General features: G+C 41.4%; 1 protein-coding gene across 3 annotated transcripts in view; it reads left to right on the top strand.

The window, feature by feature from the left end:
- LOC141092474 (probable cation-transporting ATPase 13A4) overlaps positions 1-27874 on the top strand; it is a 576817-nt gene that overhangs the window by 142738 nt on the left and 406205 nt on the right. For all 3 annotated transcript variants that reach the window (XR_012232812.1, XM_073578639.1, XM_073578640.1), the window contains exons 7-8: positions 17230-17364; positions 19554-19626. Coding sequence is in view for 2 of the 3 variants with exons in the window: in XM_073578639.1 (XP_073434740.1) it covers positions 17230-17364; positions 19554-19626 (208 nt within the window). In the remaining variant the exon portion in view is untranslated. The remainder of the gene's footprint in view (positions 1-17229; positions 17365-19553; positions 19627-27874) is intronic.

Below are 27874 nucleotides of genomic sequence, written 5' to 3'. Positions count from 1 at the left end.
GGGCTCTCCCAACACGACATGCATCTGATCTCAATTCCAGCCAATTCTGCGTGAAAGTCAAATGGTGCTCCTTCCCTTCCAAACTCTGCCATGCGCCCAAACAGTGGTTTACCCCCACATATGGGGTATCAGCATACTCAGGACAAATAGCACAACAACTTTTGGGGTCCAATTTCTCCTGTTACCCTTGGGAAAATAAATAATTGTGGGCAAAAATATCATTTTTGTGAAAAAAATATGACTATTTGTTTTTACGGCTCTATATAAATTTCTGTGAAGCTCAAAAGGGTGCTTCTACTCAATACTGAGCAAAGGGTCTGATTACTTATGACCATGTGATATCTCAGTTTTTCTTTTTTAATAAATTTGCTAACTTTTCTACATTTCTGTATTTTTTTAGTCAAGATGGGGTGTAGAGTGTACATTCATTAGAAAAAAATGAACCTTTTTGCATATACCAAATGGTTGCAATGTAACAAAGAGTGAAAAATGTAAAGGGGTCTAAATACTTTCCGATCCCACTGTATATACTGTATATATGTGTATGTTTGGATATATACATAGCATACATATATATATATATATATATATAAGTATGCTGTGCATATATTCACACATATATACATATTCTATATATATATATATATATATATATATACACATATATATATTAGATGGATGGCGGTAATACCCAATGGGGGCAGGCTTTGCAGCATTGAGAATCTCTTCCCCCATGTGCTCACCCACCTAACCACTCTCTCTTTCCCCATGTGCTGACTTCTCCCATCTGTGCTCTCTTCTTTGACCTGTCTACCCCATGTGCTATCCCCCTAGTCTGCCGTCTCTCTCCTTCCTGTGCTGTGTTCTCCCCTCATGTGCTGTCCTGTTTGAGCTGTCTCCCCCTGTGCTCTGTCTCTCTCATCCCTGTGTCTGACCGTGTACAGAGCATACCACAGCTCCTGGGCAGGGGAGGAAGCAAAAGGCAATACTGACATTACAGCATGAGATCACATAGGATACATTTTGTGATGTAAAGTATTGTTTAAAAACAATCAGTGAAATATTTTACCTCACAAAATGAATCCTCTGTGATCCCCTGCTGTAATATCAGTATTGTCTTTTGCTTCCTGCCTTGCCCAGGAGATGTGGTATGCTCCGCACATGGTCAGACACAGACAATTTTTAAAATGAACTTTCATTCATGGGAAAACCCCTTTAATGTGACCTGCTTCCTCTGCCTGTAGACACGTCGCGCAACTGCCGCCGGGATCAGCCGAATGATTCACTGCGCCTGCGTGGAAATCGCGCAGGCGCAGTGCGATGGTGTTCCGCTGGTGGTACTGCGTAAGAGGTTGCGTGAGTGTGAGAGAGTGTGTGTGGTGCGTATGGCTTATAGAGTGTGTGTGTGGTGCAACAGTGTTCCGCTGGTGGTACCGCCAATAGGTTGATACCAGCAGCAGTTTCCATATTGAGACACCCATCACTTGGGTGTCCCAATATGGCAGTCGGTGAACTTCCTCCGCTTGGAATTCTGGGATACGGTGATATCTGGACAGAACAGGAAATTAAAACATTACAAGGCAATTATATAAATAGATATTACAATGTCTATTTTTAAATATTGTGTAAATCATGATTTACAGTGAGATGTTAGTGATTATTTTCCAATCTTGTGGTTTTTTTTTTCAAATAATTCAACAATGTCTTAGTCATTTTTACCTAGATTTATAAGGTTAAAAAAGGCAAGGTGGCTTTTCAAAGCTAGCATCATGTTACACTTTGCAAAATAATCCTAATTCTTAACAAGAGAGCATTGTTAGAACATCTGAGCCACATTATTTGAAAGTAATAATTTAATTGGAGAAATGCCAGCCTAAACCTCTCCTTGTACTGCAAGTTATAGCTAAATAGAAAACACTGCAGCATTCAATATTGGCTTATTTTTTTTTTTTGGTTCAAGGGTATTTTTGGTTTTGCATTTTCAGTTTTTGCTCCCCTTCTTTCAAGAGCGAAATCTTTTATATTTTTTGGTCAAGATGGCTATATGAGGGCCTGGTTTGCTTGACGAGTTGTACTTTTGAACGATACCAGTGGTTTTACCATATTGTGTAACAGAAAACGGGAAAAAAATTACAAGTTCGGTGAAATTGCAAAAAAGTGCAATCCCACACTTATTTTGTGTTTGAATTTTTTACTAGGTTCACTAAATGCTAAAAGTGACCTGCCATTGTGATTCTCCGGGTCATTACGCGTTCATAGACACCAAACATGTCTAGGTTATTTTTTATATAAGTGGTGAAAAAAAATTTGAGGATTTTTTAGCACGCTGATCTAACAATTAATGATACCACTTTGGTGCATATACATTCTTTTAATCACCCGTTATTGCATTTTATATCAATGTTGCAGCGACCAAAAAAAAGTAATTCTGGCATTTTGATTCCTTTTCCTTGCTACACTGTTTAACGATTCTATTAACTTATTTTATATTTTGATAGATCGGGCGATTCTGAACGTGGCGATACCAAATATGTGTACATTTGATTTTTTTATTGCCTTTATTTTGAATGGGGCAAAAGAGGGGTGATTTGAACTTTTATATTTTTTAATTTTTGTAATATTTTTAACATTATCTTTTACTTTTTACTTGCTTCAGTAGTCCCCATGGGAGACTTGAAGCTGCACTTGCTTGATTGCCTCTGCAGCCCTGTTCTATGAATCAGAAGGGCTCACTTGATATGAGCGCCGACCTCTAGACAGCGCTCATAGCGATGCAGCAATGACCACCACAAGGGTCTTCTCCTGACCTCAGGTTGTCATGCCAACCCATTAGCGACCCACGGTCATGTGACATGAGTGCCGATGAGAACAGGAAAGGACATGCTTCCTGCGCGTCCATGTTAAATGCCACTGTCAGCATTTGACAGGGGCATTTAACATGTTAACGGCCACGGGTGAATTGCGATTTCAACCGCGGTTGTCCCGGGCACATGTCAGCTGATCAGATCAGCTGCCATGTCCCAGAAAAGGTGCGGACTCCGGCGCTGGGAAGGGGAGGTGTCCAATGACGGACTTTGTCCGTCATTGGACGTTAAAGGGTTAAACTGCTTTCAGGACATCAGTAATACTGGTGCATTCCAGTAGTAGTTTTACATATGCAGGACAAAGACCTCTAGAAGTTACTCTCGTCTAAAAGTGATCTTTATCTGCAACTGCAATTCCCAAAAAAGTATGCTGTATAAAAAGTAAATAAAACAAGAAAGCAATGACTTGGAAATCTTTTATAACCATATTTTATTCAGAACAGAACATAGAACACAGATCAGAAGGTGAAAGTTAAACATATTTAATTAAAAAGTATTATATATATAGAGAGTAGAGTAGAGATGACAGAATATTTAAATGTTCGGTTCGGATTACGTTTGCCAAACTTGCAATATTCACTGATTGATTAGTCGGAATTTTCACTGAACGTAACCGAACGCCATTCACCTCAATGGGATGCAAAAACAAATGCATACACAACACCTTATAATGGTCTGAAATGCTGCCAAAAGACATCAAATTAGGGGCAGACACCAGGAAAGTGGCCTCAATTAACCCACAGTACTAATTGTAGCATGGTACTGCAGCAATAAGCCAGTCATGAGGTATCGGGTCTGTGCCAGCATTTCCAGCTTTCAATTGAACGTCATAGTAAGACGAGGTGGGTGAGGAATCGGTGTAGGCTGCCTTTGCTGGGAGCCCTGATACCACATGCAACACCTCTACCTGCTTAGATGCTTAGCCACACTCAGGTGGCACAAATATCAGTTTTGTAGACTACCATTGTCATAAAAATTAAGGACAGTAGGTAGTTAAGTCCAAGGAAGTAGAGGCCTGTTGGTCTCGGAGGTCTGCTGCAACAGGTAACACAATGAAGGAGACCTAACCATGAGTGTTCACATTTCCAAAAATTATTGGCAGACACCACTAAAGTGGCATCAATTTCTCCACAGTAGAAATAGCATACTATGGACTGATAGGTCTTCCACTAAACCCAATCCAGCAGATGGACACCCAACAAGGAGTGTTCACATGTAAAGAAATGAGGGCCTTACACCACAGAAGTGTCATCAATTTCACCACAGAAGAAATAGTATATTAGGGACCGACATTTCTTCCACTACACCCAATCCAGCAGATGGACACCTATCAAGGAGTGTTCGCATTTAAAAAAATGAGGGCCTTACACCACAGAAGTGTCATCAATTTCACCATAGTAAAAATAGTATAATAGGGACAGACAGTTCTTCCACTACACCCAATCCTGCAGATGGACACCCTACCAGGAGTATTCACATTTTAAAAATTGGAAGAGGAATAACTGTCAAGAGAATAGAAATAGTATAATCGGGACTGACAGGTCTTCCACTATAGCTAACCCAGCAGATGTAGACCAACCATGACTGTTCACATTTCCAAAGGTTTGTGTTAACATCAGCAGCAGCAGCAGCCACAGCAGGCACAGAAGCCACACTAAAGATATCACAGAGCGCATTTAAGTCACATTAATGCATCACACTAAGAAATGCAATATCACCTAGTCTGTACAATCTGCGAATAGGGTGCAAAAGTCCTTGGAGATCCATGACTTGTTCATATTAATGAATGTTAGGCAGTCAACATTTCAGTGGACAGCCGGATATGCTTATCCATCAGGACACCATCAGTAGCACTGAAGACACGTTCTGAGAGAACGCTGGCTGCCGGGCACGATAAAACCTCAAAGGCGTGTGAGGCAAACTTAGGCCACTCATCCATTTTGGAAAGCCAAAACGTGAAAAGGTCCAAACCCTCCCTGATGGTAGAATCATAGAATCATAGAATCGTAGAGTTGGAAGGGACCTCCTGGGCCATCTGGTCCAACCCCCTGCTCAAAGCAGGATTCGCTAAATCATCCCAGTCAGATGTCTGTCCAGCCTCTGTTTGAAGACTTCCATTGAAGGAGAACTCACCACTTCTTGTGGCAGCTTGTTCCACTCATTGATCACTCTAACTGTCAAAAAGTTTTTTCTAATATCTAATCTGTGTCTCCTCCCATTCAGTTTCATCCCATTGCTTCTAGTCTTTCCTTGTGCAAATGAGAATAAAGTTGATCCTTCTACAATGTGACAGCCCTTGAGATATTTGTAGACAGCTATTAAGTCTCCTCTCAGTCTTCTCTTTTGCAAACTAAACATTCCCAAATCCTGCAGCCTTTCCTCATAAGACAGGGTTTGCAGACCGGTCACCATTCTGGTCGCTCTTTTCTGAACTTGCTCCAGTTTGTTGATGTCTTTTTTAAAATGTGGTGCCCAAAACTGGACACAATATTCCAGATGAGGTCTGACCAAAGAGGAGTAGAGGGAAATAATGACTTCACGTGATCTAGACTGTATGCTTCTGTTAATACATCCTAGAATTGCATTTGCCTTTTTGCTGCTGCATCACACTGCTGACTCATATTCAGTCTGTGATCTATTAGTATACCCAAGTCTTTTTCACATGTGCTGTTGCTTAGCCCTATTCCTCCCATTCTGTATATGCTTTATTCATTTTTATTGCCCAGATGTAGTACTTTGCATTTTTCCCTGTTAAAAACCATTCTGTTAGTTGCTGCCCACTTCTCCAGTTTATTTATATCTTTTTGAATCCTCTCTCTCTCTTCTCTAGTATTAGCTATCCCTCCTAGCTTTGTGTCATCAGCAAATTTAATCAGTTTACCCGCAATTCCTTCATCTAAATCATTGATAAAGATGTTGAACAATACAGGGCCCAGGACAGAGCCCTGTGGTACCCCACTTGAGACATTCTTCCAACTGGATATGCAGCCATTTAAGACCACTCTTTGGGTCCGATCACTAAGCCAGTTATGAATCCACCTAACAGTTGCCTTGTCCATTCCATACTTATTCATTTTTTCAATAAGGATTGTATGAGATACTTTGTCAAATGCTTTTCTGAAGTCAAGATATACTATATCTACAGCATTTCCTTGATCCACCCAATCAGTGATTCAGTCATAGAAGGAAATTAAGTTAGTCTGACATGACTTATTAGTTACAAACCCATGCTGACTCTGTTTAATCACTTCATTCTTATCCAGGTACTGACATACATGTTGTTTAATAATTTGTTCAAAGATCTTTCCTGGTGTAGAAGTCAGACTCACCGGCCTATAGTTGCCTGGGTCCACCTTCTTCCCCTTTTTGAAGATAGGAACAACATTTGCTCTTCTCCAGTCTTCTGGGACTTCTCCTGTTCTCCAAGAATTTTCAAAGATTATGGAGAGGGGTTCAAAAATTTCTTCTGCTATCTCCTTCAGTACTCTGAGGTGTAATTCATCTGGACCTGGAGACTTGAATTCATTTAGGTTAGCTAAGTGTTTCCTCACTATCCTTCTGTTTATAGATATCCTGGATTCTTCTATACCCTTAATAGGACAGTGAAGAACAGTTGATGTTACGTTTCCTTTCTGAGAGAAAACAGATGCAAAATAGGAATTTAAAAGTTCGGCCTTCTCAACATCCTGTCTTACCATTTCATCATTTTCATCCTGTAAAAATCCTATAGCATCTTTGACTTTTCTTTTACTTTTGACATATCCCCAAAAACCTTTATTATTGCTTTTGACATCTCTTGCAAGCCTCAATTCATTTTCAGCTTTAGCTAATCTGATTTGTGCCCTGCAGGTTCTGCAGACAGCATTATATTCTTCTTTAGATATGCCTCCCTCTTTCCATTTTATAAACATTTTTTCTTCCTTTTTAGCATGTGCTTAAGTTCTGTGTTCATCCATCCTGGTTTCCTTAAATGCTTCCTATTCTTCCCTCTTTTCGGAATTGTTAACAATTGTGCTTTGAGAATTTCATTTTTCAAGATTTCCCATCCTTCCTGGACATTTTTGTCTTTAAGGATATCCAGCCATTGGATCCCTCCAATTCTCTTTCTGAATCCCTTAAAATCTGCCTTTCTGAAATCTAACCTTGACGTCTGAGTCTTCACAGGTCTTCCTGATATTTAGTTCTAGATACTCATGCACCTTCCTCTCCATTCATTCACCACATGTAAGACTTGAACTCTGTTATGCTGGTGCACAAGTTGCTCTTATAAAAAGTGTGAAAGGACTCACAGAAATTGCTTCTTCCATTTCCACTGCTGCTGCTACTGCTGCTAATGTTTTGGCATTGATGAATTGACAGGCCAGAGGTTGAAAGTCTACAGCTGTGATGCGAACTGTGTGCTTCACTGCTGTCTTGGGGAAAAGCTCTTTTAAGGTTGTGTAGAAGCGTGTTTCGATACTCGCACATTTACGGGTCCCTTTCTAGGGCAGGAATCATCTGGGAAAATTTGGTTTTATAACATGGATCTAATAAAGTGGCAACCCAGTATTCAGCATTATTCCTAATAATAACTATATGGGGATAATGTTGCAGATAGTGCAGCTAGAAGGCACTTATATGTCGGGCTCTACCATGAGGTTCAAGCCCATGCTGTGTTGGTGTCTGGGTAACAATGAGGCTTGTTTCCTCCATCCCCTCCCACCAACCACGTACAACAAAGAGGGGAGGATAATCCTCTTCATCTGACAGTTGCTCACCCATCACCTATTCCTCCTCCATTTGTTCTTTGTATCTTGTACCTTCAATAACAGTTTGTCGGTTATCACTAGCCCCCCTCGATTGCATTAATCCACCCTTCTTTGGCACCTGCCTGTGTGACAACAGTTTTGAACTTAGAGACAATGTTATCCCTTTCGCATCCTCCTCTGCTTCCTCCTTTTCTTCTGGGACCACCATCTCCTCCCGCAGGTTATTCAAAGTCTGTTCCAGTATATAGATGATGGCGTCTTCAGCGCTAACCATCTTAGTAGCCATTTCAAAACTGTGCAGAAGGATGCAGAGGTCCTGAATCTGTGCCCACTCTGTAAACATGATCTGCTCCACGTCCATACTGCATTGGACCAGGCTATACAACATGACCTACTGCATCAGGGTTCATTGCTGCTGCTGCCACAGTCACTGCAACATGTGCAGAGTAGAATTCCACCATGTCAGCACATCGCATATCAACTTGTTAACTAGCATGGACAAAGACCTCTGTTTCAATACAAGTCGATGAGCAAAGGGGTGTGAATGGCATAAATGAGCACACAGATTATGTGCTTTCTGTAGCAACTCACCTAAGCCAGGATAGTGGCTGAGAAAATGTTCTACCACCATGTTGAGGACGTAAGCCATGCAAGGCACGTGTGAGCTTGTGAGAGCTCATTGTGGCTGCATCACTACGTGTCTGAGACAAATGGCACAATGTAACCTCCTCATCTTTCTCCTCTGATTACCTACTCAGCTGTTTGCCTCTATGTTCATGCCAACTGGGATCTAACACCTCATCATCATTCTTTGTGCTCTCACATTCCTCACCATTGAAGTCACCCTTCTAATCTTCTTGCCCTGACAGCACAGAACAGTCTCGTGAGCCTCCGATTTCTGAGTCTCCTCAGGCTCACCTTCCCCCCGGGGGTTAATGTTTAATGATGAGGGTCAGGATGCTGTTTGGACCATACTTCTTCCTACTCTGGATCCAAGCTAAAAAATTTTGGGCATCAGTGCAGATTTCCTCCTCTTGACTCTTAGAAGCTTTTGAGTATACTTCTGATGAGCATGGCATAAAATGTGTGAACAGCTCTTCAGACTCACCCATCTGTGGTTCCATACAGTCAGTTGAACGGCTGGATATTTGGGAGCTGGGGGAAGCAAGGGGAATTTTGGTGCCACATCTGTGGACTGTACTTGGTGTGATGTTGAGGTGGAGGAAGAAGTGGAGAGGCCACTTGAAGCTGCACTTGCCATTGACTCAAGTACATGCTCTTTTTTGGCATCATCGATAAGGCGTACCACTGTGCATCTGCAAAAGAAAGGTAGTGATGTAACCTGTACAATAACATAAGTTGTCTTTGCATAGGACGTGATGATGCTTCACCAGTGCTTTTACAAATATTACCACGTACCCCACGTACACCTTGAACACCAAGCCTATTTCCCCTTCCACCACGGCCTCGCTTTTTCCAAGTCATGTTGCTCAGATAGTGTGGTAGGAGCACATTATTAGCAACAAAAAAACAGCTCTGCAAACAGCTGAATTTCAGTGACAGTGAATTCCAAGTTGAAATATGGTGTGCTGTATCATGTTAGTCACAGAAAAAATAATTGTTTGAGTGTGGAGAAGGCCTGTATGACAAAGAAGTTATACTATGTAATGCTCGCGCCCAGACTGGATGGCATGAGCGCGTATTGTGGCCCCACTGTGCCACAAGCCAGACTAACCCTGGAGGGGCATGAATAAGTAGCTACGTTGGTGTTCACTGGAGCCTCTAGTGGTGAGGTCAGGCTTGTGCGGCTGGTACCTGCCAGGTACCAGTCCATGGCGGCATCTGGCAGAAGCAGCTTATCACACAGGGACACTGAACAGAGGTGCAGGCAAGTACTGGAGAGAACAGAGTTTTCGACTGGCAAGTACTGGCGGGCACCAATCATGTACTGGCAGGCAGGTCGGCACGACTGGCACTCTGGCAGGCGGGCGTGGCAGACACTCTGGCAGGCGGGCACAGCAGACACTCTGGCAGGTTGGCATGGCTGGTGGGCTTGGCTGGCAGGCGGGCATGGCTGGCACTCTGGCAGGCAAGCATGAATGGGATAATGGAACAGGTAGGAATCAGTTCAGACTGGAGGCACAGGAACTGATTCGGGAAGTACAGGAACATGGGCAAGTAGAAGTGGGATAAGGAAGCAATTAGGAACCAGTTCAGACTGGAGGGACAAAGATCCACAGATGTGGAGCAGGAGTAGAACAGAGCCACAGGATGCGGGACGGGAGCAGAGCAGAGCTGCAGGATACGGAACAGGAGCAGAGTAGAAATGCAGGATGCAGGAAGGGAGCAGAGCAGAACTGCAGGATGCGGAACGGGAGCAGAGCAGAACTGCAGGATGTAGAACGGGAGCAGAGCAGTGCCACAGGATGCGGAACAGGAGTGGAGCAGAGCAGAACCGCAGGATATGGAACAGGAGGAGAGCAGAGCCGCAGGATGCAGAACAGGAGCAGAACCGCAGGATACGGGTCAGGAGCAGAGCAGAATCGAAGGATGTGGAACAGGAGCAAAGCAGAGCTGCTGGATGTGGGACAGGAGCAGAGTTGCAGAATGTGGAATGGGAGCAGAGCAGAGCTGCAGGATACGGGACAGGAGCAGAGCAAAACCGCAGGATGCGGAACAGAAGCAGAGCAGAGCTGAAGTATGCTGAACAGGAGCAAAGCAGAGCTGCAGGATGCGGGATGGGAGCAGAGCAGAGCCACAGAATGTGGAACAGGAGCAGAGCAGAGCTGCATGGAAGACATGGCAGGGTAGGGAAGGCTATAGACAAGAATACAAACATGTTTTGATATAGGACTTAGTTCAGACAAGGTCAGACACGGGAACAAGTTCAGGACAAAGGATTCAGACCTGGGTATTCAGCCCCCAGGGTGAAAAAGTAAGACACATAAAATACAGGTACGGGCCTGGGTATGCAGACCCCAGGGTGGCGGAAGCAAGACACATAGAATACAGGTACAGGCTTGGATATACAGCCTTCCAGGGTGGAAGAAACTGGACAGGACCTGGCAACTCAGTAGCAGAAAGCAGACAGAGTTTGTTGCTCAGGCCTCTACTAATTAGTGGAGATGCCTTAAGTACCCGGTACTTCTTGGCAATAGGCTGGGGACACATTAGGAATGCACATACAGTCTCTATAAGACTCAGGAAGTGCAGGCACCTCCGCCCTAGAACACACAGCCAGGATGTATGCACACACCAAGCAAAGGACACATGGATCACAGCATGGAGCAGGCGGAAGGTAGAACTCACAGCATGGCTCGGAGTGATGAGTAAGTCGGTGTATCAGCCTGATGGGAGATAGGAAGCCATGCAGTGATGCCAGCAGGGATGTTACATGCTACAAACTATTTTAAAGTCAGGTCCCTTACTGTATGATGTTAATAACAGAAGAGTTTTTTGTGGACTATGGATCAGGCCTCTATAACACACTAGATGCTACAAACTATTTTTAAATTCAGGTCCCTTACTGTATGACGTTAATAACAGAAGAATTTTTTGTGACCCCTGGATGAGGCCTCTACAGCTTAATTTCAATCAAACCAAATTACAAAGTGTGATGTGGCGGGTTGTCTAACTTTTTGCACCTGAAATATTATAATTTTTTTTCAATGTGCCTTAGGTCTGCAGACAGGTTCATAACACCACCACAAAATGACAACGTGAGATACAGCAGACTGTTTCACATTTTGCAACAGAAAAAAATATAACTTTTTTTAATGTGCCTTAGGTCTGTAGACAGTTTTATATCACCACAGCACTAAATGACAAGGTGGGATACAGCAGGCTTTTTAATATATTTTCACTAGCTACATGTGAATTAGAAAGCTATACTTGTGCATGGAGCACAATGGAAGCAGTGCACAACACACTTGTAGGACATATGTGGGTCACCCTCCCAGGGCTGTGGGGTACTCGGTACCGGGCCAGTATCAGTGGGATGTGTCACAGCAGCAGTGACCCGGTCCGTGGCCCTGGGTGACCAAGTAAAAGGGAGATTGAATGGTGGAATGTAGTTAATTGAATGAATAGTTCGTGACGCCACCTGTGGCGTTCGGCAAGGGAGGTGTTAAGCCGACGCTGCATGCTGATCCTCTGGGACTGATGGTATGGTGCAGCAAAGATGTAAAAGCTCCCCACAGGTGAAGCTGTAGTCCCAGGGCAGTGTAGAGAAGGAAGCCAAGGGGAGACATAGGTGAGGCAGTGTTAAGCACCATGTTGTAGCAGTGCTGGGTGTGTTGGTGCAGGAATAAGTGGAGGACACCAGGGCATGTAGTTCCAAAGCTATACCCACAGTCTGTTGTGCAAACAGGTGCCCGCCTCCGTGCCATGTCCTCCGGGTTAGGGACTCCGTCAACCTCCAGGCCAGGTGGAATACTCCTTTCCAACACTCCGCCAACATGTGCCTTTCTGAATGTCTCCTCTTATAGCGCCTATATATGAAGTACTCCCAGTACTGAATTACACTGGAGTTCCTCCTGTCCGATGTTCTTATGAACTTTCCTTTTATGGCAGACAGCTGTAGCCTGCTTTGGGGACTCTTTGCTTCCTAGTCCCGGCTCACTATCAATGTTGCTGTCGTGCCCCCAAGTCTGATGTAGGAATAAAGTATTGTTAACTTCTATCGCTCCGGTGTCTGCTGCAGGACCATTAGTATCCATACAACCTCGGGGACCGGGCCACGGCCTTGCGCTTAGAACTCCTAGGCAGGGTTCTCCTCTAACCCACGTCCTCTGTTCTCTTTTACTCCTACGTTCCGTACTAGTCTTTCCTTCTTATGAAGAATCAGGTTTCCTTTCAATGTCTCTTTCTTTCTCTCCTTTCCCGTGCCAGCAGACCCAGGTCACTGAGATCTGCTGCAGCACTTCCTTCCTCCATCCCTCTCTCAGGGATCTTCTCTCTCCAACTCCACTCACTTCACTTGACGTGACTCGACTGAAAACCTAAACCTTCCCCACTCTTTTAATGTAAACTCAACTCCACCCACCTCCCAGCACGTTTCGTGTTCCAAGCAGGGAGCCACCAATGGGTGCTTTGCTATACTCCAAGCAGGGAGCCGCCGAACGTGCTTTGCTACACTACTTTGTGGTGTGGGGTGCAGGTGTTGGAGCATGGTCAGGAGCTTCCCACCTTACCTGGATGGTGGGGCACCACACCTCCGGAGTAGGTGCAGTACCTCTGTGGCGACCGAGCCTCAGGGGCGCCACATATGCCCTGCTGGCTTTGTCTGTAGACCTCAGTTATGGCCCCCACAATAAAATTCCAGAGGGTAAATTTTACAGCCACACTGGACACTATCTAGTAGCTACACTATCTGACTGCTATACAACCACCTAACTAACTAGCTAAAATCTAGCTGTTAACAGTGCCAGCGTCAGGAGCAGCCTCTCTGCGCTGATACAGTGTCAAAATGGCATTAAAACAAGATGTCCGCTATTTATATGGAGAGAGACATGTGATTTCAGCACCCAATGACACAAGCTGTAGTGTCATGACATTGTGGGTGTTTCCTGCAATGATAAATCTGTGCAAGTGTTTCCTGGATGATGGGCTGAGCAGTCGCATCATGCCATCACTCAGCAATGCATCCAGATGTAGCAGAGTTGGACCTCATCATGGGAAAAATAGATTATTTGTGGAAATAGTATAAGCTTGCTTTTTTTGCTAAAGTAAATGAAAAACTTTGTGGGGTCTCCTGTAATTTTCATAACTAGCTGAAGGAAAGCAGACGGCTGTGAGCTGATGTTAATACTCTGGGAAGGGGAAATTAACCCTAAAGGTTCCCAGTCTATTAATTTCAGCTCCTAGTTAGCTTAGCCTTTACTGGTTATTATAGGGCAGACCCCCTAAAAAATGACATGGGTCCCCATATATTCAAAAACCAGCAAAGGTTAAACAGACAGCCATGGGCTGATAATAGCTTAGAAAGGGAATATGGATGTTGGCCCCCTTCCAGACTAAACATAAGCCCTCTGCCACCCTAGAAATGCTCAGCCACCCCAGAACTGACACATCCATAAGATGTGCCAATTCTGGCGCTTAGCCTTTGCTCTTTCCATTTGCCCTAGTGCAATGGCATGTAGGGTAATAGGTTTGGGGTTGATGTCAGCTGTTTTATGGCCACTAACATCAAGCCCAGGGATTAGTACTGGATAAGTGTCTATAAGATGTTCCTATTACTAACCTCATAGTCAGATTGTAATAAAGACAGACATAGAAAAAAGTCCTTTATTTTAAATAAATCTCCTGACCCTCTTTTACCCATTTATTATCCAAAGATAATAATAAAAAAGCAAACTTATACTCACCTTTCTGCTGATAATCAATCTGTCCCACAACGAGGTCCAACTCTGCTACATCTTGATGCATTGCTGAGCGACCGCATGATGCGACCACTCAGCCCAATGTTTAAGGAAACATTGAGCTGAGCTTGAGAAATTGACTGTGTGTGACTGGGGGTGACATCATTTAGATTACTGCTGGTTACACGCAGCCAAAATTCCATGCTCAGCTCAGTGTGTCTTGGATGCCGGGTTGAGCAGTCGAATCATGCCATCGCTCAGCAATGCATCTAGGTGTAGCAGAGTTGAGTCTCATCGTGGGAGAAATAAACCATTAATATGGACCCAGCTGCCATAAAACAGCTGATATCAACCCCAAAATATTACTCCACTTGCCACTGCCACAGTGCAAGTGTCAAAGGCCTGGAAAAGTGCCAGATTTGGATCGTCTAATTGATGCACCTTTTTAAGGGTGGCTGTGGGTTGCTATTTTAGGCTGGGGAGGACCAATATCCATGGCCCATTCTCAGACTGAGAATACTAGCTCACAGCACTGTCTGCTTTAGCTTGGCTGATGATCAAAAATAGGGGGAATCTCATTCAGTTTCCTTTAAATATTTATTTAAATAATTTAAAAAACAGCTTGGGGAACCCTCTGTTTTAGATAACCATGCAAGATAAAGCTGACACCTGAGAGCTGCAACCCACAGCTATCAGCTTTACCTGCGCAGATTATCAAGATTGGATGAGACAGCAAGTTTGTTATTCATTTACTTATTTATTTATTTCTTACACAGTGTGCTGCCAGACAATAACAGCCATGCCATTACTTGACATGGATGTGATGGGTCCGGAAGTGCCCATATAGTCAAACTTGGTGATTGGTTGAGCTGCTGCCTTTCAACAAACTTTGTTCAGCTGTCCGAACCCAAACAATAACTCCGATTTCTGGGTAAAGTCCATGTTCGGGGTCCGTGCATGATACGGACCCCAAACTTTTTTGTTCGGGCTCGCCCATCCCTATTCTTTAACTAAGCTGCTAGCATGCTCAGCTCAATCACTCCGGCTCATCATTAAATACACAGATCGAGAGAACAATGCAGCTGCTTAGTTCAGAGATAGGAGCGCAGCACTTATGAATGTTCTACCCTAAGATTTAAGGAAGCACTCAGGGAAATCAGGTACTGCTGACTTTACTGACTATGGACGACAAGTAATAAAAGTGAATCTTTATTACTTAAATAACACAAAAAAGCAGATAAAAGGAGAATCTTGACACAGATAACTATTGCATTAGATAAGCCAAAATCATACAATGTTATGTAGACCAAACTGACTAGAATCATAAGAAGAATAAATATCCAAAGGCAGGGTAACAAAATGTTTATCAATAACAGTATATTGCTATAGAGGCCAAGTGACTGATCCTACAAGTGAGCTCAGGATTCAGACAGCATGCTAGAAAGACACCAGGTGGCACACAGCATGACACAATATGTCAGGCAAGTGCCAAATGGCTAGCCACAAAGTTCAGACTGACAAACTGAGAATGCTGGTAAAATAAGTAAAGGTATCCCATAGTAAGCTCAGATGACAAAAGTAAAAATATCAAAGGCAATAGCAAAAATAATGATAGGAGGGCAAAATCTGGGGAAAGAGCATTTAAACACGCATTTCACTTTTAGCTTCGTCCAGAGGGGTAGATTTAGGATAGAGACACTGGCTTTTTATATTTTGACTCACAAATAAGGGAGGAGAGGTTATGAGAGGCACCAGCATCAACCGCTCAGCTATCGAAATTCCTGGGGTCATTGTCCGACATCATAGCTACCTGCCCTCACCAGACATGTCAAGGTGGAGGCAGAGAGAGGCAAGATAAGTGGATTTAGAGAATTCTAGCACAAAACTGCAGACTGAAATCTTTAATTTAAAAAAAAAAATAGAAATTGATGGTAGAAAAACACCCAAAAAAAAGTTGGGACAGTGTTACCAAAAGCCTGAAAAAGTATGTGAAAGTAATGAAAAACAGCTAGAGGGTCAATTTTAACTAACCCATGATTGCATATGAAAAGAGCATGAACAACTTTGAATACACTAGAACTACCGCATGTTTCATAATACTTATAACTACCATTAGGGGTCATTTTGACCCCCATTCAAAAGTACTGACTCTGGAGTAAAAACAACTTTTTTGTTGCCAGCAAATTAAAGAACATTTATTTTAACTTAGTAGGAACAGTGTTAAGATCAAGTACAGCACGCATTTTCCTATTACAAGGTCATAGAATGCGGTGTCCAACAGTTAACACAAACAGTACTTTCTTCCACGTTCCCAGTGCATTTTCCACAAACTGGTTTGTTACAGCATGCGCAAGCTTTAGTTGTTTTGTTTTCGTTGCATCTTCCAACTCCACATTTTTGACGCTTGCGGATTTCTTGTCCTTTTGTTTGTGGTTCAGACATTGTGGATGATGGGCCACTTCTTCTGACTCATTTTCAGATAAATTCTGAAGACATTTCAAAATTTCATCACTTGTCAGACCCCTCTGCTTACTCATGCTTCAAATATACATCGCAAAAAGGGACTTTAAGATCGCAGAAGTAATAAAACGACACTGTACAAACATGCAGAGTTGTAGCTTCAACTGTAATGTTTGCTACTGAAGTGCAGACAGAAATCGCTACAAGAGACATGGATCAAACATGTTCAGACAAGTTTAGACAAAACAAAATGCTGAATCATACCTAATATGCAAAGATACAATTACACTCTACAACTAGGGAGAAGCACTGTGATTTTCTGTACTCTGTAATATTAGGTGACTTGCCTACTACTACTTTTTTTGTATGGGGTCAAATTGACCCCTTCAGTATTTATAGGTATGAATTGTAAAATCTGGGCCCCTGAAAAAGTTACAATTCATTTTTGTGTCCTAAAATGTACACTACCATGAATAAATAAAAGTCACAAAAAGTCAGAACTCATTTGTTAAAATTTTAGAAATGATAGGAAAAAGAAATAGCAAAAGGGTCAAAATGACCCCTCCGGTAGTTCTAGTGTAATCACACACAATACAATTTAATTACATTTCACAGATCATTTGACACACACCATTGTCCAAAAGTTTTCTGTGTTTTTTGAGTAGTGTAGACAACATCAGATTTTATTCAGGCTTCTTCAATGCTAGATTGGGGTTCTTGGAACACAAGAGGAAATTATTCTGTTACAATTGTTGAAACTGTGCATATGTGAAATAATTCTTTTCTTCTGCTTTACAGATTTTAAACCCATTTTATGTGTTTCAAACCTATTCATTAAGTATATGGATAGCTACAGGATACTATGAATATAGCTTCGCTATTTTAGGCATGACCATCTTGTGTATTTTGGCAACAGTGTACAATTTAAGAAAGGTATGTGTGCTTGTTTTTAAAGTTGTCATTTAAAAGGCAATTTTAAATCACAGAAACATCGCAGGGTGTGGGAATACAAATTCATTTCAATATTTGATTTTATTCACACAGGACTCAATTTGTCAGGAGGATTTATGGCCCATTACCAAATCTTAGCTATTTCCTCCAAGAACAATGGAGGCTCCTCCAGCCCTTTGATCTCACATGCATATGGGGTCCATAGAACTTTCACACCACTTATATAATCTTAACTAATTAAGGATTCTCTCTTTAAGCTCAGTGTTTGTTGAAATGTCCATGTATCACACCATGCCTGTTCTTTTTGCTGTTTATAAATAAGGTTTCTTTAAATATATTGTTATGTCAGCCTGATGGAGACGTAAGCTGTCTTGAAAGCTTGCTTTGTAACATCATTCACTATAATTTGTTAGCCATTAAAAGGTATCATACCCACAAGATTCCTATTTTGTTTCTCTCACTGAGAGCATTTTATACAGTGGCATGCAACAGTTTAGGCACCCCTAGTCAAAATTACTGTTATTGTGAACAGTTAAGCAAGTTGAAGATAAAATGATCTCTAAAAGGCCTAAAGTTAAAGATGACACATTTGTTTTGTATTTTAGTCTAAAAAGTAATACACATTGTAATTTTTTCACATTTTAAAAATTACAAAAAGAAAAATGGTCCCATGCTAAAGTTTGGGCACCTTTGGAGATTTGTGTGCTCAGATAACTTTGACCAAGGTTTCAGACCTTAATTAGCCTGTAAGGGATATGGCTTGTTCAACCTCAATGTTAGGAAAGGCCAGCTGATGCAAATTCCACAGTTTTAGAAACACATAGCCTCCTCTAACCTTGTGCGAAAAAACAGCCACCATGGGTTCTTTTAAGCAGCTGCCTAGCACTCTGAAAATGAAAATGGTGGAGGCCCACAAAGCAGGAGAAGGCTATAAGAAGATAGCAAAGCGTTTTCAAGTTGTCCTTTCCTCAGTTCAATATGTAATTCAGAAATAGTAGTTTACAGGAACAGTGGAGGTCAAGATAAGGTCTGGAAGGCCAAGCAAAATTTCGGAGAGAGCTGCTTGTAGGATTGCTAGAAAGGCATATCAGAGCCCCCACTTGACTGCAAAAGACCTTCAGAAAGATTTAGCAGATTCTGGAGTTGTGTTAATTGTTCTACTGTTCAGAGACACCTTATCAAATATGGCCTTCATGGAAGAGTCATCAGAAGAAAACCTCTCCTGCACCCTCACCATAAAATTTAGCATCAGAGGTATGCAAAAGAACATCTAAACAAGCCCAATGCATTTTAGAAACAAGTCCTGTGAATCGTTGAAGTTAAAATAAAACTCTTTGGTCGCAATAATCAAAGGTATGTGCAGAGAAAAAATTGCATAGAATTTCAGGAAAAGAACAACTCTCCAACCATTAAGCATGGGGATGGATCAATCATGCTTTGGAGTTGTGTTGCAGACAATGGCACAGGGAACATTTCACAGGTAGAGGGAAGAATGGAGTCAATGAAATTTCAACAAATTCTTGATGCAAACATAACACCATGTGTAAAAAAGCTGAATTTGAAAACAGGATGGCTTCTACAAATGGATAATGATCATACACATCAAAATCCACAATAGACTACCTCAAAAGGCGATAGCTAGAGGTCTTTCAATGGCCCTCACAGTCCCCCGATTCGATCATCATTGAAAATCTGTGGCTAGTCCTCAAAATAGCAGTGCATGCAAGACGACCCAGGAATCTCACAGAAATGGAAGAATTTTCCAAGGAAGAATGGATGAAAATCCATCAAACAAGAATTGAAAGACTCTTGGCTGGCTACTAAAAGCGTTTACAAGCTGTGATATTTTAAAAGGGAGTGCTACTAGATAATAACTATGCAGGGTGCCCAAACTTTTGCATTGGCCTATTTTCCTTATTGTAATTTTTAAAATGTAAAAAATGATAATATATAATTTTTTTGGCCTAAAATACAGAGAAAATGTGTCATCTTTAACTTTAGCTCTTTTAGAGATCATTCCATCTTCAACTTGCTTAACTGGTCACAATAACAGTAATTTTGACCAGGGGTGCCCAAACTTTTAAATGCCACTGTATATGTTTTAAAAGAAAACAGTGTTATATTCCTTTTTCCTTTACAGAAAATAAATACACATCTTTTTTCCATTTTAGCAATCAGTCAAACTGCACAGAATGTCAGCATCCTACAACAGCATTTTGGTTTCAGTGCTTCATAAAAATGGAGGTAACAGTTACAGAGAATATTTACTGATTAGTAACATGTAGCTCTGTAGTAGTGTGTATGCCAGTAGTGTTCTCTCTGTATAATTTATAGATTTACAAATGTACATTGAAACACATATGCTAAAGCATAATTATGTAAAAGTTGTACCTTCTGGTACAAAATACAGAATGATATAAGTATCTTATACACGTTAATCTAAGTAATGTATGAATTTGTCTTAATAACAGGCAATGATTTCACAAAAAAGTATACACAACTTCTTCATAAACAGAAATTGCAAAGTTCACTGTTTTTCTACCTTTATATCGCTGAATAAAAAAGCTGAATATACTGGTTATTTAATGTCTCACTTAATTGTTTAGTATTCTGGAGTTCAAATTGTCCAAATAGTGAGTGAATGACTCCATATTGCAGAGTATCTCAACACACTCAATGACAATCCTGCTGTGGGTTGCTGCTATCCATGAAAATGTAGTAGTCTGGAGTACAAATTGTTCAAAAAAATCAGTAAATAAATCTGATTTTTGTACAAGGCAAAATAATATTGTGGTATCGTGTTAGCCAGAAAAATGGATGTAAATACTTATGTCGCCAAAAAAAATTGAGAAAAGTATTCAAGGTGTGATACCTTCATTGGCTAATAAATGGCCAATAAAGGTATTACGCCTTGAATACTCTTTTCAATTTTTTGGGGGGACATACAGTCATATGTAAAAGTTTGGGCACCCCTATTAATGTTAACCTTTTTTCTTTATAACAATTTTGGTTTTTGCAACAGCTATTTCAGTTTCATATATCTAATAACTGATGGACTCAGTTATATTTCTGGATTCAAATGAGGTTTATTGTACTAACAGAAAATGTGCAATCTGCATTTAAACAAAATTTGACCGGTGCAAAAGTATGGGCACCCTTATCATTTTCTTGATTTGAACACTCCTAACTACTTTTTACTGACTTCCTGAAGCACTAAATTGGTTTTGTAACCTCATTGAGCTTTGAACTTCATAGCCAGGTGTATCAAATCATGAGAAAAGGTATTTAAGGTGGCCACTTGCAAGTAGTTCTCCTATTTGATTCTCCTATGAAGAGTGGCATCATGGGCTCCTCAAAACAACTCTCAAATGATCTGAAAACAAAGATTATTCAGCATAGCTTTTCAGGGGAAGGATAGAAAAAGTTGTCTCAGAGATTTAACCTGTCAGTTTCCACTGTGAGGAACATAGTAAAGAAATGGAAGAACACAGGTACAGTTCTTGTTAAGCCCAGAAGTGGCAGGCCAAGAAAAATATCAGAAAGGCAGAGAAGAAGAATGGTGAGAACAGTCAAGGACAATCCACAGACCACCTCCAAAGACCTGCAGCCTCATCTTGCTGCAGATGGTGTCACTGTGCATCGGTCAACAATACAGCGCACTTTGCACAAGGAGAAGCTGTATGGGAGAGTGATGCGAGAGAAGCCGTTTCTGCAAGCACGCCACAAACAGAGTCGCCTGAGGTATGCAAAAGCACATTTGGACAAGCCAGTTACATTTTGGAAGAAGGTCCTGTGGACTGATGAAACAAAGATTGAGTTGTTTGGTCATACAAAAAGGCATTATGCATGCGCTGTATTGTTGACCGATGCACAGTGACACCATCTGCAGCAAGATGATGCTGCAGGTCTTTGGAGGTGGTCTGTAGATTGTCCTTGACTGTTCTCACCATTCTTCTTCTCTGCCTTTCTGATATTTTTCTTGGCCTGCCACTTCTGGGCTTAACAAGAACTGTACCTGTGTTCTTCCATTTCCTTACTATGTTCCTCACAGTGGAAACTGACAGGTTAAATCTCTGAGACAACTTTTTGTATCCTTCCCCTGAAAAGCTATGTTGAATAATCTTTGTTTTCAGATCATTTGAGAGTTGTTTTGAGGAGCCCATGATGCCACTATTCATAGGAGAATCAAATAGGAGAACTACTTGCAAGTGGCCACTTTAAAAACCTTTTCTCATGATTTGATACACCTGGCTATGAAGTTCAAAGCTCAATGAGGTTACAAAACCAATTTAGTTCTTCAGGAAGTCAGTAAAAAGTAGTTAGGAGTGTTCAAATCAAGAAAATGATAAGGGTGCCCATACTTTTGCACCGGTCAAATTTTGTTTAAATGCAGATTGCACATTTTCTGTTAGCACAATAAACCTCATTTGAATCCAGAAATATAACTGAGTCCATCAGTTATTAGATATATGAAACTGAAATACCTGTTGCAAAAACCAAAATTGTTATAAAGAAAAAAGGTTAACATTAATAGGGGTGCCCAAACTTTTACATATGACTGTATGTATTTACATTTATTAATGTTATCCATAATGCAGAGTTTCTCAACACACATACTGACAGCCATGCTGTGGGTTGCTGGTATCTTTGCAAATGGTCCGAAATGGATATTGTGATTGGAGCAAAACATATCTGAGTGGAATTTTATAATTAGTCCCATACCTCCAAGTATCTTAGGCTAGCTTCACACCAGTGTTTGGAGGCACAGCACACACTCGGCATGAAGCTCTGCCCCCTGCCACGCCTCCTCCGGTCAGCTCCACCTATGGGCGCATGACGTGTTGCGTCTTGGTGCGCCCAGCGCAGCGTCAAAAGAACGAAAACCAGCACAGCAGAGTCCTGCATACACGGAGGCTCCTGTTCATTTGACCTCCTGACTCCTCCCCTCCTGTGAACTCATCACAGGTCCTGTGCGCACAGAGCAGTCATCACATCAGACCAATTGCAGTCTGGCAGCCAATCAAAGCACGGAGCTGCAAACAAGCGATATACTCCCTGATCCGCAGAAATCCACGAGTGTCCCACGACGATCTCCCGTGGAGAACAGCAGCATCAGCTGATGCGACCACTCTCTAGGGGCCCCAGGAATACAATGACGGGAGGTAGGTATCCTTCCGCACTGTATTCCTCCGCCACTGTAAAAAAATAGTCCCTAGTCTCACTTTTGGCATTGCTGTGTAAGAAAGTTCCCACGCAGCTTTTGCCATAAAGTGAGACCAGTGAACTATAGTAACCTCTCAGTGATGCAGTGCAGGAGATCGTCGTGGGACACTCGTGGATTTCTGCGGATCAGGGAGTATATTGCTTGTTTGTTATTTTAATATTTTTTACAGATGACACTGGCTTCAGGGATCAAAGTGACAAGTGATGGTGAGTATGTACTCTGTTATATGTACTGTATGTCTATATGTATGCATTGTATGAATGTATGAATGTATTGTATGTATGTAGTATGTATGTTGTATGTATGTAGTAAGTATGTGGTATGTAGTATATATGTAGTATGTATGTTGTATGTAGTATGTAGCATGTTGTATGTATGTAGTAAATGTGTTTTATGTAGTATGTATGCATGTTGTATGAATGTAGTATATATGTAGTATGTATGTAGTATGTTATATTTATGTAGTTTGTATGTAGTATGTATGTTGTATGTATGTAGTATGTATGTATGTTGTATGAATGTAGTATATATGTAGTATGTATGTTGTATGAATGTAGTATGTATGTAGTATGTTGTATGTAGTATGTATGTAATATGTTGCATTTATGTAGTTTGTATGTTGTATGTATATTGTATGTATGTAGTACAGTTGTGGCCAAAAGTTTTAACAACCCTGCAATTCTGTCAGATAATACTCAGTTTCTTCCTGAAAATGATTGCAAACACACATTCTTTGGTATTATTATCTTCATTTAATTTGTCTTAAATTAAAATCACAAAAGAGAATGAAGCAAAAAGCAAAACATTGATCATTTCACACAAAACTCCAAAAAATGGGCCAGACAAAAGTATTGGCACCCTCAGCCTATTACTTGGTTGCACAACCTTTAGCCAAGATAACTGCGACCAACCACTTCCAGTAACCATCAATGAGTTTCTTACAATGCTCTGCTGGAATTTTAGACCATTCTTCTTTGGCAAACTGCTCCAGGTCCCTGATATTTGAAAGGTGCCTTCTCCAAACTGCCATTTTTAGATCTCTCCACAGGTGTTTTATGGGATTCAGGTCTGGACTCATTGCTGGCCACCTTAGAAGTCTCCAGTGCTTTCTCTCAAACCATTTTCTAGTGCTTTTTGAAGTGTGCTTTGGGTCATTGTCCTGCTGGAAGACCCATGACCTCTGAGGGAGACCCAGCTTTCTCACACTGGGCCCTACATTATGCTGCAAAATTTGCTGGTAGTCTTCAGACTTCATAATGCCATGCACACGGTCAAGCAGTCCAGTGCCAGAGGCAGCAAAGCAACCCCAAAACATCAGGGAAACGCCGCCATGTTTGACTGTAGGGACCGTGTTCTTTTCTTTGAATGCCTCTTTTTTTCTCCTGTAAACTCTATGTTGATGCCTTTGCCCAAAAAGCTCTACTTTTGTCTCATCTGACCAGAGAACATTCTTCCAAAACGTTTTAGGCTTTTTCAGGTAAGTTTTGGCAAACTCCAGCCTGGCTTTTTTATGTCTCGGGGTAAGAAATGGGGTCTTCCTGGGTCTCCTACCATACAGTCTCTTTTCTTTCAGACGCCGACGGATAGTACGGGTTGACACTGTTGTACCCTCGGACTGCAGGCGAGCTTGAACTTGTTTGGATGTTAGTCGAGGTTCTTTATCCAACATCCGCACAATCTTGTGTTGAAATCTGTTGTCAATTTTTCTTTTCCGTCCACATCTAGGGAGGTTAGCCACAGTGCCATGGGCTTTAAATTTCTTGATGACACTGCACACGGTAGACACAGGAACATTCAGGTCTTTGGAGATGGACTTGTAGCCTTGAGATTGCTCATGCTTCCTCACAATTTGGTTTCTCAAGTCCTCAGACAGTTCTTTGGTCTTCTTTCTTTTCTCCATGCTCAATGTGGTACACACAAGGACACAGGACAGAGGTTGAGTCAACTTTAATCCTTGTCAACTGGCTGCAAGTGTGATTTAGTTATTGCCAACACCTGTTAGGTGCCACAGGTAAGTTACAGGTGCTGTTAATTGCACAAATTAGAGAAGCATCACAAGATTTTTTGAACAGTGCCAATACTTTTGTCCATCCTCTTTTTTATGTTTGGTGTGGAATTATATCCAATTTGGCTTTAGGACAATTCTTTTTGTGTTTTTTCATTTAAGACAAATTAAATGAAGATAATAATACCAAAGAATTTGTGTTTGCAATCACTTTCAGGAAGAAACTGAGTATTATCTGACAGAATTGCAGGAGTGTCAATACTTTTGGCCACAACTGTATGTATGTATGTTGTATGAATGTAGTATATATGTAGTATGTATGTAGTATGTATGTAGGCTGTATGAATGTAGTATATATGTATGTCGTATGTATGTAGTATGTATGTATGTTGTATGAATGTAGTATATATGAAGTATGTAGTATGTATGTTGTATGAATGTAGTATGTATGTAGTATGTATTTTTTTATTTTTTTTTTTACATTCAACACATTAGCTGGATGATGGGACTACTACTGTCCCTTCATTGGCTAATGTGTCAATCACTGTCATTTTAGCAGGCATAGCCCGATGGGACTTGTAGTCCCATCGGAAGATGCCTGCACACAGACGCACAGACCCCCGGCAGCCCGCACAGACCCCCGGCAGGCCCATACAGACTCCCGGCAGGCCCGCACAGACCTCCGGCAGGCCCGCACAGAACCCCGGCAGGCCCGCACAGAACCCCGGCAGGCCCGCACAGACCGCGCATCATGATGACATCATTTCAGCAGCCAATCACAGCCATGCCATTAGTTAACATGGCTAACACAACTGGCTCATTGCATTATGGGAACTTCCGATTCCGGTATTCGATATTGTAAAAATATCGGTACTCGGTATCGGAATTCTGATACAGCGAATATCGGCCGATACCCGATATTTGCGGTATCGGAATGCTCACCCCTAGGAAACACCACTATATCTGTGTGTCCCATCAATTTTGGATGGTCTTATGGTGTCCAGACCACGGGAAACTTAGAATCAGGGTTGTCTTTCTCAGTTGATCATCCTCTCCATCCATGTAACTCAGTGCCAAGAACTGACACTGTTGAATGATGAACATGTATTGCATAATTAAATTGTTGTAGCTAAAGAAATTGCAATAGATATCACATAACCAGAAGAATTGGGCATTACTAATATGTATTCAATTATTTTGAACCTAAAATAATTGAAGAGGTGATGTCTTCTCAAGAAAAAAATAAAAAAATATGCAAATAGCTGGATACACGTGTTTCAGCTAAGTGGTGTTTGTTTCAAAGTAAATACAGGGAGTATAAGTGGAAAAATACTACGAGATCCTGTCAACTGGCTTAAACCTAAGCAAGTTCATATTCATCTCAACTAAAAGAAAAAAACAGCTTCAAACTTTGCCTGAACTAAAAAAAAAACATTATTCCTCCTAAAGTATAGAATTTTGTTCAAGGAAATTGCATCAATGGAATACAAATAATTTTTCTTCACAACAGTTTTTCCTTTTGTTCCTTCACTGCTCAAAGGAACTAATCCAATGCAGGGTTTTACTATGAAAATTCATTACAGTTTGTGCCCATTAAAAAATTAGGTATTTCAATAAAAATAAGGAAAATGCTGAGACCAAAAGAAATTTGGGAGTCATCGAAGCCCAATAATTTTTTAAAATAAATTTTGCTCTCTGTGCCCATCCATGCTTAGGTGTCCAGTTTTGCAAAGGGTCCTAACAGTGGAAGTCATCCCAGTATAGATTGCCACCAAAAAACTCATACACACAAAATATAATGGTGAAGCACAGAGCTAGAAGCCTAAAGAAAGTTGGGAGTCATAGAAGCCCAACAATTTTTTAGAACAATGTTTGCATTTTGTGCCTATCCTTGAACAGGGGCCCAATCTTTGTAGGATCCTACCAAGAGAATTCACGTCAGATTTTGAAGCCAAAATATTAATTTCAGTAAAAATGTGAAAATGCTGAAAAATTTGAATCATGGTAGAGAATTAATTTTGTTTTGAAAATATTGATTGTCTTTTATGGTACACTGATAAGTACCAACAATTTGAATCATGGAAAACAAAGAATCTTATACCCTCTTTCAAAAACTTTAGTAAGTGCCTTGTGGCCCTCAACAATTCACAATGTCAGATTTCAAAGTAACTTATACTCAGTTTGTATGTTATAATAATAATAAATTTTATTTCTATAGTGTCTACATATTCCGCAGCACTTTACATTTCAGAGGGGACTTGTACAGACAATAGACATTACAGCATAACATTAATCACATAGATCATAACAGATCCCAAGTGGAATGAGGGCCCTGCTCGCAAGCTTACAATCTATGAGGAAAAAAAAAAGGGAGACACGAAAGGTGGGTGGTAACAGTTGCCCTGATTGTATGGACCAGCCATAATGTTAAGTGTGTAACAGTACAAACACAGAGGGCTAATGGATGTATAAAGCATGTGGGAACATGATGCGGGGAACCTGGTTATGGTAGAAACTTTTGGCTGTGCCACACAGGGATAGATTAAGTTAATGTGTTGAGGCAGTAGGCCAGTCTGAATAAATGCGTTTTCAGGGCGCGCTTAAAATTGTGGGGATTGGGGACTAATCGTATTGACCTGGGAAGTGCATTCCAAAGAATTGGTGCAGCACGTGTATAGTCTTGGAGACGGGAGTGGGAGGTTCTGATTATTGTGGATGCTAACCTCAGGTCATCAGCAGAACGGAGGGTGCGGGTAGGGTGGTATACTGAAACAAGGGAGGAGATGTAGGGTGGTGCTGAGCCATGGAGAGCTTTGTGGGTGAGGGTAATAAGTTTGTACTGGATTCTGGAGTGGATGGGTAGCCAGTGTAATGACTGGCACAAGGTAGAGGCATCGGTGTATCGATTGGAGAGGAATATGATAGTGGCAGCAGCATTCAAGACAGATTGGAGGGGGGAGAGTTTGGTAAGTGGGAGACCGATTAGAAGAGAGTTACAATAGTCGAGACGAGAATGAATAAGAGAAACAGTAAGAGTTTTTTCGGAGTCAAAAGTAAGAAAAGGTCGAATTGTAGAAATGTTTTCGAGGTGCAGATGACAAGAGCGAGCCAGTGATCGTATGTGGGTGACAAAGGAAAGCTCGGAGTCAAGTATGACCCCAAGACAACGGGCATGTTGCTGTGGAGTAATAGTGGAACCACACACGGAAATGGCAATGTCGGGTATAGGCACATTAGTAGCGGGAGGAAACACAAGGAGTTCA

The sequence above is a fragment of the Dendrobates tinctorius genome, unplaced genomic scaffold (assembly GCF_039654945.1).
Source record: "Dendrobates tinctorius isolate UK_male_01 unplaced genomic scaffold, ASM3965494v1 ptg000060l, whole genome shotgun sequence".
Taxonomy (NCBI): Eukaryota; Metazoa; Chordata; class Amphibia; order Anura; family Dendrobatidae; genus Dendrobates; species Dendrobates tinctorius.
The sequence above is the reverse complement of the archived record's forward strand: the minus strand, read 5'-3'. Positions and strand labels throughout refer to the sequence as shown.